The following is a 17396-nucleotide window of genomic DNA, read 5'->3' on the forward strand; positions in this document are numbered from 1 at the left end:
AGTAGCTAGAGCGCATGCTGGGAAGATTCGTTCCCCCTTCCTTTCCCTTTTAACGCGTAGAGGGCGGAGAGAGGACAGATCTCTCGCGAATGGCGAGTGAAGTCGACTGAAGAGCAATGGATGGATGGTGATGGCAAAGCAAGCGCGAGGGAGCCGCTGTTTGTGTGTAAATACAATCGCTTTGCGGACTAGATTTTGCTTGGCACTTCTGTTGCTACGTTAGCCCAGAGGAGGAGGAGTAGAACGAGAGGACAAACTGCCACGCACACAAGATCTGTCATGTGCATACCTGTCGTTTTTCAGGCCCCCTCACGCCAGGTATTTTTTATACACAGAAACCATGTCAGAGTAACAGCAACCGGTACACCGCACTAGAGAAGAGGGATGCAAAGCTTTATTTTGCCACAGGCCTCTGCCAGGAAGCTGTGTACTTATAACAAAATAAAATGTTTGCTCCAAACTTCCAAAGCAAATAGGATTGCCGCTGGCTGCACTGGCACAAGAATAATTAGAACTCCATCCTCTTGGACAGAACTATAAGATGCTAAATCAAGAAAAAAAGATTTCAGGCACTTGGGTTGGAACAGCACAATCCTATGCAACTTTACTCAGAAGTAAGTCTCATTGTTCAATGGGGCCTTTACCCTAGTGTTTAAGGATTGCAGCTAAAGTTACACATGTGGTGGTGGCTGCGTATGTAGACTAGGATGCACACGTAAGATGTACTGCCCCCAATCAAAAGGTGTATGGAGATAATGTGCCAGTTTGCAGGGTCTACTCAATGAGACTGCATGTGTCAGCTGTTGTATTCTTGGTACCTACAAGTTCCAGCCCAGCATCAACACTCAATATGATGGGCACATCTGTGACTGACATTGGTTGTTAGCATTCTTTATTCCTTCCTTTTAAAAAAGTTAAAACATTTTTAGGTGCAGCATCATTCAGCCTGGTGTTGTAGCCACCATTTTTATTTCTCTAGCATAACTCTAGGTGACACTTGAGGCCCGGAGAATTCTGGGAAAGTGATGGTGGTGGCAGTGGTAGTCGCCTTGCTTGGAGGTTCTCTTCTCAATGTTGCTTGAATGGCACAGCCCATCTCTGCTGCTGCCTAGTAAACTTACTTGGGGTGGAGGTTGGCGGTCAGGGTGGTGGTGGGTCCAGAAGGCACTTTGCAAGGACACCTTCAAACCTGGCGCTGGCCCTGTATGGATTCCTGAGATGAAGGGAGCCTGAGCATATGCACATTACTTGGAAATTAAGCCCTGCTGAGCTCAATAGTACTACTTCCCAATAAGTGCATACAGGATGGCAAAAGCCCTGCTTATAGGGAAGATGAAAACTTTCAGTTATCCTAACTTTATTCCAAACTAACAAGTTAAATAAACTACTGTTGGATGAACGTAGATGATCAGTTATGATCGTTAGAAGAGTCAAAAGCCATAGGTCAGCAGTTCCTGGGTTTAGTACATTAGCAAGGTTTTTTTTCCAACAGTGTTTGTTTTCAGAGATATAGCTGGTAAAGGTGATAGGCTTGCTGTCTACAGACTACAACATGGATGACCAACTTGGCTTAGGAAACAGCTCAAGCTTCTAGAGTTTTTTGATGATTTCACTTGTCGGAAATAACATTATGGTTCCAAACTATGATTAATAGAATGGGACTTAACTTCTGAGTAGACATGTGTAGGATTGTGCTGTAAATGTCTACTCAGATATTAAGTCTGATTGAGTTCAATGGGGCTTACTCCCAGGTAAGTGGGTATAGAATTGTAGCCCTAGGTTGCAATACTACACATACATGGGAATAAATCCCACTGCTCAGTGACACTTACTTCTGATTAAACATGCTGTTAGTTTCTAGCTGATGGAGGGCTTTGGAACATTATGCTTCCAGCAATTACTTGTGTTGTTTTAGAAGGGTGTGGAAATTACCTGTGAAACTAAATTCTCTACTTGGAGCACTAGAGAGATGGAATACCTACTTCAGTTATTATTCTCTCCCTTACATATACAGAAATAATTGACCCCGGTTTCACATCAAAATTCTCTCTGACCCCACTATTTAAAAAGAAGGTCTCTAGCCAAGTGCTAGGGATCTGACAATTATGTATAGGGTTGTTTTGGTTGAAACACTGGCTGCTAAAATCAGATACAAATGTACCCAGACACAGAGACTTGTGTAACAAATTTGTTTTTGTTATTTTGCTAGTGGTGGTAAAAGTTAGTTGTATTTATTGTTATTTTTATGTCCAACAGCTGAATTAACTATTATTCATTCATTACCCTGTCAGCTACTACAGTGCTAGAGTGCTCATCCAAGTAACAAAACAGTCAGGGTATCCTTTCCAATATGCAGTACCCCACTATTTTAGGAACTTTAATTTATTTGGCTAATGTACACCTTCCTACTGCGGAAAGCCAACAAAGGAATTCTGAACCAGTCTGGTTTAAACACACATACATGATGCACATAGCACTACAGTTATCTTCCCCGTAACAAGGCTATCCACCCATTACGCAGTACCACACCATACAGCAGGTGTGAGCAACCTGTGGCTCTAGGGCCACATGCTTCCCTCTAATTCCATGTAGCCCTTAACCTAATTTCAAATGCCCTCTGCATGTCAGCAGTTCAGACCTCTGGCAAGAGCGATCTGTCCCTTCCTCAGCAGCCCACTGCATAGGAAGGAAGAAGTAGAGAGAGAAAAGGAGGTGTCAAAAAGAAAGAAAGAGTTACAGAAAAAGGGTGACCTCCCCCACATACACTGTTGCCCTGCCTACCACTGGCTTTGGTTCCACTCACCACTGACATGTGGCAGATTACCCATGAGGGAATGCAGCCCTTGACCAAAAAAAAAAAAGGTTGCCCACCTGTGCTATAGAGCTACCAATGTTTTCAGCTTGAGTGAGTAGGGAAAGAGCTTTTTCCCCATTGTGGCTTTCTTCACACTGAGCTTTTATCCTGCGACTGAAACTGCTCCTTCACAGATGTTTGCGGGCTCTTTATATGACGCTATGAACCTCCAAGGCGTCTCTTGCACTAAATGCCCTTTGTTCTATTTTTAAATAGATCGCAGATAATGAGCTATCAAAGTTCCCTCCATGAGAAGAGGAAAAGCGGCAAGAAGAGGAGCGAGATCAATGAAAGATAATGGAAGACTCAGATACGGGGAGAAGGAGGAGGAAAAGGAAGTGGGTGAAAAAGGGAGTCATTGTGATCTTGCATTTAAAACAGAAGCAGAAAGCCCCATTTTAAATGCAGGATTTTAGGCTTGTGTCGAGATGTCCTGTGAAGCAGATTATAGAGCAACACTTTGGAAATAAGAAGCTTAAGTCATGGCATTGGTTTGCTTTCCATCAGCTCTACTTTATAGTAGGCTTTGTGTATTGTTGTTGTGATCTTAACGTGTCCCATAAAAGATTCACAGATACACCTCAGAGGAAGGTTTTAACCATGGGAAGTTTTATGTAAAACTTTAATACTCCACACAATGATGTAATTTACACCAGACTTTACATAGGATGTTGGATGAGATCTTGTATGGTGTTGCCTTGCACATAAAGTTCACTGCACAAATACTGACGAAGTATTTACGAGAAACAGCAAAGCAAATTAATAGTCTGTCATAAATAAGGTGATCAGATATCCTTGGTCTCGTACAATCCCATAAGGTGAGCAAGTTCTTTCCACATTAGGAATCCTTTTGGTGGAGAGCTCCACAGTTTTCCCACTCTTCTGTTAAATGTACACATAGCTTTTAAAAAGCATAATAGCATTATTTTTTTCTTCTTCTCTCTCTCTTTTTTAACTGCAATTCACTGCTTTCCCTCCTATACATTTGGCTCCCTGGAGCAGAACCCATGTTTATTCCTACAAACAGATTCTTACCATACTATATTAGGGAAGACAAACTCTTCATTCAAAACTCAGATGTTCCTGCTAGAGAGAGTATGTGAAACGTGAGACAAATTTGAAGGCTCCAGACTGGTTTAGAAAGGTCCTTAGAGGAACAAAACCTCCCTGGTCACCTTACTCATAACCTGCCGTGCTTTAATGTGTGGATATATGATTTTGCTTTGAGCTGGATAGTGCTAACATTACAAGCACAAACAGTTCTATTCAAATACTGAGTTGGTGGAGAGTTCTATTTAAACACAAGTATTCTGAAGGGATGAAGCAAGCAGAAATGATTTTCTGTACTTGAACTCACAAATTCCTAGAGGTTTCATTTTGGATGTACATTTGAATTGTACAGTCTCCATTTTTTTCCACAGCCAAAGGTGATCAAATAGACATGACCACTTTAGGAATTCATTGTAGATCCTCATGAAAGCCCTTAATGGCAGAGACCATTAAAGACAACATTTGCCAGCCATGAAGTTGTGCCTGTTTCCACAACAGCTGGCAAAATGTTTTAATGGTGACCACTGTAACCAAAGTTATTCCAACTAGAGACACTTCATAAGGGATTATTAGAGGATAATTTACACACCTATTCCCTGTTATAGTTCGTCTTTCAAATTTGGTTCCACTTCTGTCTGGTTTTTAACAAGGAGGTGGCCGCCCATGCCGCAAAATATGTTTTTCTAAACTATCTAAGATTGAGATAGCAATTCGTTGAACATCCGGATCAGTCAGGCTGTTTTCCTTGATGTTAAACAAGTGATGCAATCCACCTTCTTCGATTAACATGCTGCAGTACCTGGCAGCTGAAACAAGAAAAGGAGGGAGAGATCCAGTGAGGTCAAGTGTCTTGAGACAAGTTGCCTGCTTCCATCACTTAAACATAAAACTCTTACCATTTAAATTCTGGTTAGAAAGGGCAACAGGATTTAGCAAAATTACTTTGTAAACTGTAGTTGTAGCAAGTGATCCCCATTTCTCCTCCAGACTATTCTCTTATTCAAGAGATGGCAGACACTAAGCCACCATTAGCTGTGTTCTCACTTGGCATTTGCAGAAACTAAATATATGCATCAGGAGTAGAAAACATCTCTTCCACAGCCCCAGACTGAGGGATGTGTTATAGAACAGACAGAACCTCCTCCATGCTACTTTCCCACCTCCTAGGACTGGGAGAGGAAGAGGTGGTGCTGAACAAGCCATTGTTCTGCATTCCAGTCCAGTTTTATTCCTTGCTTTTCCCTCCCATTTCTTTCTACCTCTCAGAATCCTTTTTCTGCCTTCCAGAACCATCCCATTTCTCTCCAGCCCGGGCACTGCAGTCTTTAGCAGGTACACCAATATTCTTTTTGTAGGGTACCACCACCCCTGGAACAGTGATGGCTCCTAGCCCTACCTCTACTGTCCAGCTTTCTATTGATCTCACATGTCCCATGCATGGATCCTTGCAGTACTTCTCTAGAGAGACTAGTTTAAATATATGTTCTAATTTTACTTTCTGTCTTGTGGGGTGATCTAGGAGAGCTACATTTGGTGTTAGCTTGAGGAGGAGCAGAGCACACAAGCTGTGCTCTCATTGTTTCTGCTTTCAATTAACAACCCTGAAATGTGAATCCAGAAACTCTGGGTTGTTTATGGATTAAACAACCCAGAGTTACTCCAACAATTGTCCATGGTTATGCAACCCAGGAATTGTCGCTGTGATGCGCAAACAGTTTCGGCGAGTTGCCAGTAAGCTCCACAGCTGAGCAGGAATATCAGCCTTGACCTCCTGATCCAGGTCCAAGACTCCTTCCACTGCACCACACTGGCTCCTAGAATCCAAACACACACACCACCCCCCTCCACTGACTACTTTGCATTTTACCCAGGATAAAAGTGTCAGAGCTTATCTGATGCGAAATCATCATACAAAGGTGCTTTGCAAGATAGTTTTAACTCTCCATTTTCTCTAGAGCAAGTTACTTTAATCAGATATATGGCTAAATATCACAAGAATTATCTGGAGTCTGTCAGTCACTCCAACTACATGTTGAAAGATGTGCTTAAAATGTAGAATTGTGTCTCACTACATACGGTTTTTGCTGCAAACGTGCTGCATGGCCCACACTGCCCACAGCTGTACCCCAGGAGTCATGAAGCAGCCAAGCAAGGGGAAAAATGGGTTGAAGGACCTATTCATGAGAAGAAGAGGCCCAATCATTTTGGAACTTTAATACTATGATGACTACAATATAAGCATGCTTTGTCCATCTTGCCAAAAATGTTTACACAGCTCACGAAAAGAGGATAATCATAAAGAGATCTCAACTGCTTCTATTTGCTACTAATTTGACATGCAAGTCTTTATTCCAACCAAAGTGCATGAGAAGATCACATCTTAACCTATGGACCTTATCTTAACCCATTCCCCAGCCAGGTGCCATCCAGATGTTTTGGACTACAAATCTAATCATCCCAGACCACTGGCTATGCTGGCTGGGGCTGATTGGAGTTGTAGTCCAAAACATCTGGATGGTGCCAGTTTAGGGAAGACTGAAGAAAGAGAGAGAGAGAGAGTGTCTTAACATCCAGGGAAATCTCTTTGCTCTGTCCCTTCAACTCTGGTTCTGTAGGGATGCTTCAGGATTGCAGCTAGCACAACTGGGACAAGGTGATGAAAACAGCATTACATTCTGCTACAAGAGAGGACACATGGCTGTCAGGCAAAGGATGTTCCAAAGCATGGATTTTACTCCTGCAACTCCTGTCAGCATGCTCTGCACTGGGGGAAACATCCTTGCTGAAGGAGGAACAGCTGTGCGGTCATTGGTCTCCTTCATTTCTTTTGTTAAGTCAAGAGTTCTGTGCCCCAACACTAATGAGAGTGGGAGAGAGAAAGAAAGAAAGAAAGAAAGAAAGAAACTAAAGTGCAAAAGAAAAAGTGGAAATCTTAAGATGCAAACTAAATGTGACAAGGAGTTGTGTGTATCTCCTCGTTTTTTTTTTAAACCAAAAGCAACTGCAAGAGGTTGCTACTTTGAGCAGAAGAATGGAGTGAGGGAGAGGTTGCCCCTCTGCAGGGAGTAAAGTAGCTGGAGGGGGCAATTTCGAACAGACAAACTGCCAGAAGGAAAGGCTTAAGCAGCACCATTCATGCCCTTTTCCTCCTATTCCTCTGTTCAAGTTCACAGCCTCCATATACTGCTTTTGGGTTTTTTCCACAGATCCCAGGGGTAGTTCCTTCCTCAGTTAATTTTTTGTCAGTTTCACTTTTGCACTGGAGGGGAAATGACAACACTGACTAAAGATTAACCAAATGGTCCCTCAAGTCCTGAACTCTAAAACTTGCAGCTGCAGCTTTAACTTACTAACCTGTTGGTTCCTGGTGAACTATTGCTGTGCAAGCATGAGTACTGTTGCTAGTGTTAGTTACATTTTTTAAAAAGAAAAGTTGTTCCCATACTGCAGCAATGATGTGGGGAGTACACAGCCTTCAAAGAGATGGGGAGAAGCTCATCACTAGGGAAATCACAAGAAATATCCAAGAGGGCACCACAGTAGTAGTACAATCAAAATTGCCACAGAATTGCTCTGTGCGGGGTAAGCAAAACCTTATTTCCCCATAGTTCTGGGTATTAGGAGAATGCAGTATTTCCACATCAGAAGTACAACCCTTGAGGAAGACATGTGGGCTATGTGCCACAGATGAGAAACAATGCCACATTTACTGATTTGAAAAAAAGCTGGTCACGTAAAAGCCCCAGCCTGTTCCAGCACCCAAAATATCAAAAACCTCATCCTAAACACACCGGGCAGTATCCAGTGGTGTCATTCCACAAACTCAAATCATGCTAGTGGAACAATGCTGAATCTTTCTGTTGCGCAACTGGTTGTGCATTACCTTTGTGCAAGCAGTTGCATAAGTAGTTGTGAAAGCATAACATGCAACCATTTCCACTATCGCTTGCACAAATGTAACTTTGATGGATCCTCCTCTTAGTTACGAACCTAGTTTCAGCTAGCGCAACATCACTTGCAGTAGTGGAATGACACAGTTAGGTACTGCCTGTATGAAAATAAGACCCATTTAGATCGATGCAATTTCCGCTGCCTATGCACAGCATTAGAGTGCAAGGAATCATGCTAAGGGAACAGTCCTCAAGTCCTTTCTCTCAGCAGCAGTAGTACTGAATTCAGCAGGTCTGCAATCCTTTGTGCACTTACCTGAGAGTAAGCCTCACTGAACACAGTGGGACTAACCTCTGAGTAAGCGAGCATAAGATTGCACTGTATAATACTCTTACAGTGCAGTTCAGCAGTGCAATCCTATGTGTGTCTTCTCAGAGATCAGTCCCACTGAGTTCAGTGGGATTTACTCCCAGGTAAGTGTATATAGGACTGTGGGCTAAATATTTCACTAGACTGTTAAATCAAGGGTCATGACTTTGCCATTAGTCAGAACATTTGGACTGGCAGACCATTAACACTTCAGGCAGAAAAATGTCATTTGTAGCAGATTAACCAGAGCTCAAGTTAATATTTTTCTCAAGTATGATGTGAAGGCTGTAATTACCTGTATGCCACCATTTCACATTCTGGAGTAGGCCAATTCAAAATGGCAGAATGCTGTAAGACAAGGGAAGAAGTGATGTTATTGTTAATGTTAACGTTGCTCTGGATTAAAGAGTAGGCAGCATTTTCAATCACATAAATACCAGCTCTTCTAGGAGTGAGGTTCTCTGGCTGCGGCTCAATGTCCAGGCTTGTTCTCCTCGCGATATCAAGTGAGCGATAATCCCAGCTGCAAAGTAACTGACCTCCACCTCCGCACTGTGCAACAGCTTGCTGATGTGGTCGATGAAGTCTTTCCACATTAGCTCCGAATGGAGCTCTTTAACCTCTGCTATGTTGTTCTATGTGGAAACAAGACAGAGGGATTTCAGTATGGACCAACAGTTGCACATGAATAAGCTTGTTCTGTAGATTAAGGCTGGAGTCATGAGAAATGTCAAACCTGTCTCATGTCAAAAGATTACAGGCTAAGCTATGATTACCTTGATTGCATTTGCAAATATTCAAACACTACTCCAGAGAACGTCTGAAAGTGACAATTGTCAGAGTCACTCAGAATTGTCCCCAACCCCAAAATGCCCCTCAATGATATTGTGTCCAGGTCATTTTGGGGTTAAGAACATGGTGGCCAGGCCTCTGAGAGCGAGGCTGTGCCTTTGCTGCTGCCTGCAACATCAGCAAAATAGTTTAAAAAATAAAACAAAGCCACCCCACCACCACTGCTAAAGGTAAGGGCCCCCCAGAATGGTGGCTAATGTTGGTGCACACCCACTCCAAAATTGGAGAAACAGCCTTCCATTTTGCCACCCATGAAGTTTGAAATTCAGTGGGCCATGTGTACAGCCCTAAACGAAACTGGGTTGGATCTAGATTTACACTGGATCACCTGCACTGGTGGAAGTGTACTTCCCTACCCCCTTCTTCCCATGGCAGCCCCTCCAGCCCCCTGAAAATGCTACACAGAAAGTCAGGAGAGCTTGCTGAATGGGGTGAGCTGTGGTGTGGAGGGAGTGGCGTATCCCCAAAAATCAGGTGGAGGGACCTTCTGCGGAGCCTTTCCTCTTGCAGAAGGCAGATCCTGGATCCAACCCACTAATCTATCTATCTATCTACCTACCTACCTACCTACCTACCTACCTACCTACATTTCTATACAGCCCAATAGCCAAAGCTCTCTAGGTGGTTCACAGCAATTAAAACCATAAAATACCACACAATAAAACTATAAAACCTAGCGGCACTGCAAAGAATTAACATACAGGAACAGGTTTTAAAACGACAGAAACTAAAAGACTAAGATGCCTGGGAATATAAGAAGATCTCCAGCTGGGGCTGAAAAGACCACAACGTAGGTGCCAGGCGAGCCTTTCTGGGGAGCTTATTCCACAACAGAAAAGGCCCGCTTCTTAGTAGCCACCCACCTCACTTCATTTGGCAGGGGCTCCAGAAGAAGGACCTCTGAAGATGGGCTCTTATATTCTAACGCTGTTCCCGTAATATGAAACTGAAACCAATGGGAGCTATGTGGGAACAGTGTTTGGGCGGCTTTACCGCTCAAAATAATAATAGAATGGCATCTAAAGTAATTCATTGCATGTAGTATTAAATGTTGGGGAGAGGGGGAGAGAAGTAAACAAAGAGAAGAGAAAACAAGCACTTCCAATATCCGGATAATTATGTCTTATTAAAACCATTCCTCCCTCGCATGACGGTTTGATTCTATTAATCTTACCAGAAGGCCAAGAACTTTCTGTTGGATAGAAGACTCAGATGGAAAAGACTGTAATGAAAAACAAAGGATATGCAACCATTCAATAAGCCTTTTGATACATATTATGATTTTCAAAACAAGTAGCTCCTTGTGAGAAGGTTCATGGAATTGTGGGGAGCCTAGGAATTCAAATATGTCATTATTGTTTCAGCAATGCAGCCTCCCGTCCCCCAAACAGGAAAGACTGGGATCAGAGGTAGCATGCCAAAGGACACCTGCAAGCCTTTGAGAGCTAGTGCAGGGGTGAGGAGCCTACGGCCCTCCAGGTGTTGTTGGACTCCAACTCCCATCAGTCCCAGCCAGCAGGGCCAAAGTTTGTGGATGAAGGGAACTGTAGTCCAGCAATATCTGGAGGGCGACGCATTCAAATGTCTGAGGTTATGATGGGGGAGGGGGTGAAGAGTAGAATTTGGGTTTAGCAATGAAGGGAATTGGGTGTTGGATGGGGAGCGCTTACCTCCTCTGACCCAATGGCTGCTTTATGGGAGACAGCACATTCATGAAGGTTCTTTCTTCCCTTGCCTCTCAGGCATTCAAGAGAAGGAGCCTTCTAGAAGGTATTTCCTTTCAAGCAATAACCGCAGCAAAAGAGTCAGTGAGACAAGGCCGATCAACCTAAGAAGAGCCACGGTGGAACATACCAAGGGTCCACCTAGTCCAGCATTCGGTTCACACAGTGGCCAACCAGCTGCCCATGGGAAGCCCACAAGCAGGACAAGAGTGCAACAGCACCCTCCTGCCCGTGTTCCCCACCAACTGGTGTACATAGGTATACTGCCTCTGATACTGGAGGTAGCATATAGCCACCAGGACTAGTAGCCACTGATAGCCTTATCCCCCATGAATTTGCCTAATCCCCTTTTACAGCCATCCAAATTAGTAGCCATCACTACAACTTGAGGTAGCTAAAACCCTCCCATGATGGTTTTAGCAGCAAAGAGGGGCCGAGCTCCATGAGCCCCCTTTGCCTCTGAAACAATTGTTTTGGGGAGGGGATTTGGACTTGGGGGAAATACAGCAGAAGGACACTTCCTCTGCGCCCAATTACCCCTGCAATTGCTTTCCTCCACCCCCATCCCCGCCAAGGCTAGCGCCTGTGTGTGCAATCTGATTTGGGAAGTTGTAAGGGGGTTATTACAGGCCCCCTCTCCAGTATTCTAATGTAATGATAGGAGGTCTCTATCATGAGTCGAGAGTCTCCCCTATGCTGCCCAGACCCTCAGACTGCAAACTTCAGGATCAGCATGCAGACATGGGAGTCTGCAGACAGAAAGAGAGATGCGCAGATACTGACAGACATCCTTCATCTCTCACCTCCAAGACTTTCATGAAGAGTTCCAGCCCTTGATTTTCAATAAAGTGCCGACATGTGGTTGGGGACTCATCTGTGAGATTCCAAAGTGCACTCAGTGTAAACTTAAGAGTAGTATCCACTACATTCTGATTCGTTTTTTGCTTCACAATTTGAAGTAGTTGCTAAAAAGAAGAGGAGGAGAACGGAATTGCCGTTGCAAACGACATGCTTGTTTCAGATCTCAGCTCAAACAGCACAATGGTAACAATCACATTTGTTTGGAACCAGCTCTGTCCCAATATAAAGAAAAAACTTAAAGAAAAAAAATGCTTTTCATATAAAGAAAAAAGTGATAAGGTGCCCCCCTCCCAATTCTGAAAGCAAAAGGGATGTGGGGGAAGGGTGCTAAAGCCCTGTCCTGCCCACAGCTGACAGCCACACAGGCTCTCTCCCAATGCCACTTTCCTCCCAGCTGGACCCCCTCCTGGTGTCAGAGTCCAGCTGTGGGAGTTGAGAGAGTGAGCGTCTGGGGATAGGCTGCAAGGAAATAAACGGGAAGCTCTCTCTTTACCCATACATTCTTTTTGCCCTAAAGTTTAGTCCTCTCACAACCTTAAATAAATAAATAATTATTACAGTCCATACTCAAAGGGGCTTTTGGATTTTTTCCCCTTTTGATGTTTTGTGCGAACAGCGTCTTCCCTCTTGGTTGTCTAATACACAATTGGGGCCAACCTGGGTTTAAACAAACAAGTCTGCTGTGGTCACAAATAGTTTGTAGTTAAACGCAGATGAGCAACACCAGAACAGTATTTCTCTACAAGAAGAATACCTTACATGAAGGCAGAGCTGTTGAACGGCAAACCCATGGACCAAATCTGGCCCATCTGGGGTTCCCAGATGGCCACGCCCTCTACCCTAACTGTTTTTCTGTATGTTTTCCCCCCCATTCTAAGAGTTTGAAATGCCTCTCCTAATTCAGCAGGACTTGCTTTCAGGTCAGTGTTTATGGGATTGTAGCCTCATGATTTCATATAGAATAGACAATAAGGAGTGGGGCTCAAGAAAGGCCTTTGGCACACTGCTGTCTAAAGATGAATATCAGAAGCCAAATGCTTCATCAGATTAGAAGAGGTCTGGTATGCGTACTACCTCCATGGCACATATATGAGTCCAAGGCCTGGCAGAGCAGTAAGCCATGTGGCACATGGCGTAGGGGTAGGGTAGCCAGATGCAAAAGAGGAATGGGAATTTCAGCAGGCATCACCTGCCGTGCATGTAGAAATCCCCTCTTCTACACAACTGCTAATGGTGGAGGACTCCACCCCCACTCCCATTCTCTTTTGCATCTGGCTACCCTAGGTAGAGGTCCACAGACTGCATGTCTGCCACACCAACTAGTTCAGTTTTTTGAATAGCACTGTCTGCCCGTCTAATGAAACACTGTTGGTGCTGCTGCGTAAGCACTAAATAGCACTCTGCCCTCTTTTGAGCCCTATGATTAATAAATAAAGGAGATTAACCTTCCAACACAAAACTATAACAAGCCCACAGGAGGTTGTAGTCCACACCAAATAAAAGAAGGAAAATCAAATGTATTTCCCCACAGAACTTGAAGTAATAGCACCACTCCTGCCTCTATGTTCCCGGGGGTCCAGGAGGAGGGACAAGTATGTGTGTCAAATTCATCAGAATACTTAAAAAAAAAAACCTTGAATAGCATAAAGACTTAATATTCCCATCTTCCCAATGTACATTTTTAAATTTATCATACCAGTGTAAACTTTTAATAAAATTACTGTCAACTGTAACAAACTTGTGCAGTTGATCATATTTCAGCCAAAGGTAACAATTCAAAATGGTGCCACCACTTAGCTTACCCTGACAATGAAGAGTTCTGCACCAAGTTGAGCTGTTTGTTCCGTTGAAAGCTATAAGCAGCACACACAAAAAAATGAAACACAGAAATATCAGATTACTGTCAGAAGGGCCTTGGGAGTTAAGCAAGTTACAGACATTGAAGGTCTCACACCTTTGCGGCGAGAATGGAGATTATAGCCACGGCCATCCTCTGCATATTCTGATCTTCATGGTTACATAGCCACTGCATAACGAGCTTGGCTGCTTCAAACCTGAAGGTAACAGACAGAAAGTTCACAGATCAGCAGGTGGCTGGGAAATGCAAACACAATATCCCACATTTCCCAGACAACAACAAAATAATAATCAAAGCACTTTGGTCCCTGCTACTCAGACAAAAGTGTACAGTTGAATTTTAAAATCCCAGCTGACCTCAGGCCTTGTGATGAGCAAAATGTCTTCCCTCTAGTCTTCTCTGCCAATGGTTATAAGGAGTACCCCACTTTGGGCCAGGGATGTGTGGCAAAGCCGGTTTTCCCACCCACCCTATCTTCAGGGCTTTTACTTTAGCTATTAAGCAGAAAGTGCTATGGATCCCAATTCATTGTTGAGTGATGGGACTGGGAAGGATTTTTTTCCATGACAGCAGATTGGCATGGGCAGTTGAGCATTTTTATAGAAACTCAAAGTGACTCTAACATAGGATGTTGGTTTCTGTGTTGTGCTTGATGCTTTGTCACAACACCTCATCTGTGCGGAACTTCGTCACAAGGCAAAGACTGCAGTTTTGAGAGGTAAATAGGAAGGGGAATCCATGATTCTCAAAAGGAGGGGACTCTCCTTAAGAGCCTTTGGGGGCAGAGGTCAGTTCCCCTGACCTGAACTGGGGAGGGGACAAAGCCCCAGCCCCAGTGGGGTGGCAAAGCAAGCAAACCAACCTGCACTGGACTCTTGCTGCCATCATCTCTCTACTAGGTCATGGTAACCTGCTTATGATCAGAAGTATCTCTCACAAGGGTTATGTCCTCATCTCCGATTGGAGGTGGGGTTTGCCAGACTCAGTGCTGTGTGTAAAGCTGCTAATAAGGCTTGGGGTAGTCTTCAATGTTCCAAGAATGAATGCCATCTTCTTGCTCTCCCAACATGCTATCCAGACACAACTGAAAATTGTTTTAACTCTTACTAGCCACTGGCTAACCTTTTGGGGTACCTCTTACTATACAAAATGTAAGGCTTTATTTACAAATCTCCTTAATTACACCTACCATAGGAGATAGAAAGGGGTGGGGCTGTGTGCACTTTGTACATCCAAAAGTTGTGCTGAGGGTGGGGGGCAGGGAGAAAATTAAACAACCTTTCACATATTATTTACACTCAGACAGAAAATTTTTTATTCTTTTAATCAAGTGTGGGGATGGAGGAACAGGGAGCTATGCAAGAACTATTGGAAAGCATATCCAGTCCATTTCTGGTTTCCAAGCTTTTCCCAGGCTGTGCTCACATCTAAATGGGCCAGAAACATTTGCAGTAAAATTGGAATTTGCAAGATACCAAATCCTATGTTGTTGATTATTGTTGTTGTTGTTGCTGTTATTATTATATTTATTTATTACCTGCCTTTTCCCCCAATACTGGGACTCAGGGCGGCTTTACAACATTAAAACTTGTACAGTTAAAACCTATAAATAGAAGTATAAAAAAGTTAAAGATATAATGGAGGGAGCAATCCTATGGCCACTAGACAGCGGCTAGACGGTCATAGGATATGCAGTTTTCTGGGAACCGGCCTCAGAGCTTGTGCTCTGAGGTCGGTTCCCAGAGAACCGACCTCCCTGCGCTTCCGTGCTGCCTCGGAGGCAGTGCGGAAAAGCCCCACCCTCCACGCTCGCGAGAGGAGCATGGAGCAGCCAGAAAGGGGCGCGGCTGGGAGCATTCCAGGGCGGGGAGAGTGGAAATTCCTGTACGACACATCCTATGTGTCGTACAGCAGCCTCCTTCCCTGCTCCATGCTCCCGTGGCTAGACAGCCAAAAGCAGCTGTCTAGCTAAAAAAGCAGGGTAGGAGGACCATGGAGGGAACAATCCCCTTCGTGCTTCTCCTGTCCTGCTTTGGATAGACGGTCGCCTCCGAGTTCGGAGGTGGCCGCCTATCTAGATAGGATTGCGCCTAAATCATCAATAATTTTAAAATTGTATAAAGTTTCCCTGTTAAGTACCAAAATTCCTTATGTATAGATTAAGCCATGATGCACATAGCTCTAGGTAGCATGCATTTATTTCTTGCTAGAGCAGAAGGCAGTGGGTGGATTTTCTACCCACTTGGCACTATCTAGGAATATGGACAATTGTTCCAATTTAGTCAGAAGTTGGAGAACTCATAGGCTAATCATCTTCACTGGCATTAACTCTGAAGAAGTACTGCTATCCCTAGTAGCTAGGCAAATGCCATTTTCATTAATGTACAGAATCCAAAGCCTTTTGGTCTAAAGTGAAGTCAACCCACATGTTTGTGCAGAAATGTTTTTTTAAACCGCCCCCCTCAGCATCAATTATTTATGATTGGGGAAAACATCCACAAACAAAACACCAAGTAAAACTCTGGCATGCATCCAGCAAATGACACCTGTGTTTCATGACAAAAAATTCAAGCATCTGAAACGCTATCCCCTCCTTCGAAACTCAGAAGGTAAAACAAACCTGTTAAATGGAACATCCTGAAGGATCCTGTCACTGCACAATGACAGAAGGCAGTTCTTTTGCAGCTGTAAGAGAACAAAACAGCACTCAGTACAAAATGTTTCACATGCAGGATTTTTGAGTCTTTCCTTCCTTCTAGATCAATCTAATAAATCAGGGCTGGGTAACTTGTAGTCCTCCAGATGTTTTCACCTACAATTCCCATCAGCCCTAGCGAGCATGGCAATGGTAAGAGATCATGGGAGTTGTAGGCCAAAACATCTGAAGGGCTATAGGCTCCCCCCGGAACAAATTATTAAAAATTTAAACATACCTTTTACAATTTGATATTGTCATTTGCAAATGTATTCATTTAGAACAAAATGGGGAGAGGTGAAAGGGTGCAGTCTTCACAATGTATCGGAGTTTACCAGACACTTCTATTTTATAGATTTTTACCCCACCATTTAGAAAGTCTTCTCACAAAGTGGTTTACAAATTACATATAACACTAAAATATCAACAACAATAAAATACACATAATAAAAACAGCACAGCTAAAAGTATTTATCACAGCCAGTCAACATGCATAGATTAAAAAGCTAATAATAAAAAGCCTTCTTGAATAAAAATGTTTTCAAGTGAGTTTAAAAGTGTAAAGAGAGTGGGTGTGCCAAACTTTCCCAGGAAGGGGAAATGTTATTTATTTTAGCAAATTTTATTTTAAATAGCTATCTAGGTTCTTTAGATAGGACACAGTAGACGGAACTTGGACAAGCTGTGGTTAATTTTAACTACTGTTAGTAGAAACAAGCTAACTTCAAACCATAGTTTAGGAAGCTGGTTTGTTTTCAGTAGTCATAGCGAAGATTAGCCAGAGCTTAAATAAGCCTCAGTCAAATGATATCCTAAACTGTAGTTAATCTAAAACTGAAGCAGAAGCTTCCGATCTCCTCCTACTGGCCACGCTGGAGGAAGAGAAAGAAGGGTAGAACACGAGCATGAAAGGAAGCTAGGTGTGTTCTTGTAATGCTAAACTGGCCTTCCCCAACATCCTCCAGATGTGCTGGATTACAACTCTCATCATCCCAGCCAGCCACCAATGGCCATGCTGGCTGGAGACAATGAAAGTTGTAGTCTAACACATCTGGAGGGCACCACGGCTTAACCCTACTTCCAAACGCAACCAATAAGATATAGGTGGAAATGGTGTTGTATAACACTAACATCATGAGAATTACAGCAATCTCAGCTGAACTACTGTTAAAAATTCACCAAGCACCTTAGGGTTAATGAAATTTCATGGCAGTGTAGTAAGTTCATCAGCCCTGAGCCAAT

The 17396-nt window shown here is 43.4% G+C and overlaps 1 protein-coding gene and 1 long non-coding RNA gene across 3 annotated transcripts in view; one reads left to right on the plus strand and one right to left on the minus strand.

The window, feature by feature from the left end:
• The first annotated feature begins 44 nt into the window (after positions 1 to 44).
• Positions 45 to 3912, plus strand: LOC146348161 (uncharacterized). The gene is made up of 2 exons (XR_014790554.1): positions 45 to 614; positions 3071 to 3912. It is a non-coding gene; the product is annotated as an uncharacterized LOC146348161 (long non-coding RNA).
• The window catches only part of LOC146348162 (protein zyg-11 homolog B), a 35973-nt gene continuing 22018 nt past the window's right edge, over positions 3442 to 17396 (minus strand). For both annotated transcript variants that reach the window (XM_084852494.1, XM_084852493.1), the window contains exons 6-14: positions 16080 to 16144; positions 13556 to 13655; positions 13404 to 13454; positions 11544 to 11705; positions 10191 to 10238; positions 8602 to 8799; positions 8460 to 8512; positions 5981 to 6078; positions 3442 to 4710 (exon numbers count right to left, since the gene is read on the minus strand). In XM_084852494.1, the coding sequence (XP_084708620.1) occupies positions 4547 to 4710; positions 5981 to 6078; positions 8460 to 8512; positions 8602 to 8799; positions 10191 to 10238; positions 11544 to 11705; positions 13404 to 13454; positions 13556 to 13655; positions 16080 to 16144 (939 nt within the window). In that variant the 3' untranslated portion in view covers positions 3442 to 4546. The remainder of the gene's footprint in view (positions 4711 to 5980; positions 6079 to 8459; positions 8513 to 8601; positions 8800 to 10190; positions 10239 to 11543; positions 11706 to 13403; positions 13455 to 13555; positions 13656 to 16079; positions 16145 to 17396) is intronic.

This window comes from Heloderma suspectum, chromosome 4 (assembly GCF_057233095.1).
Source record: "Heloderma suspectum isolate Gila_16-S chromosome 4, 16-S_ref, whole genome shotgun sequence".
In the NCBI taxonomy this organism is placed as follows: Eukaryota; Metazoa; Chordata; class Lepidosauria; order Squamata; family Helodermatidae; genus Heloderma; species Heloderma suspectum.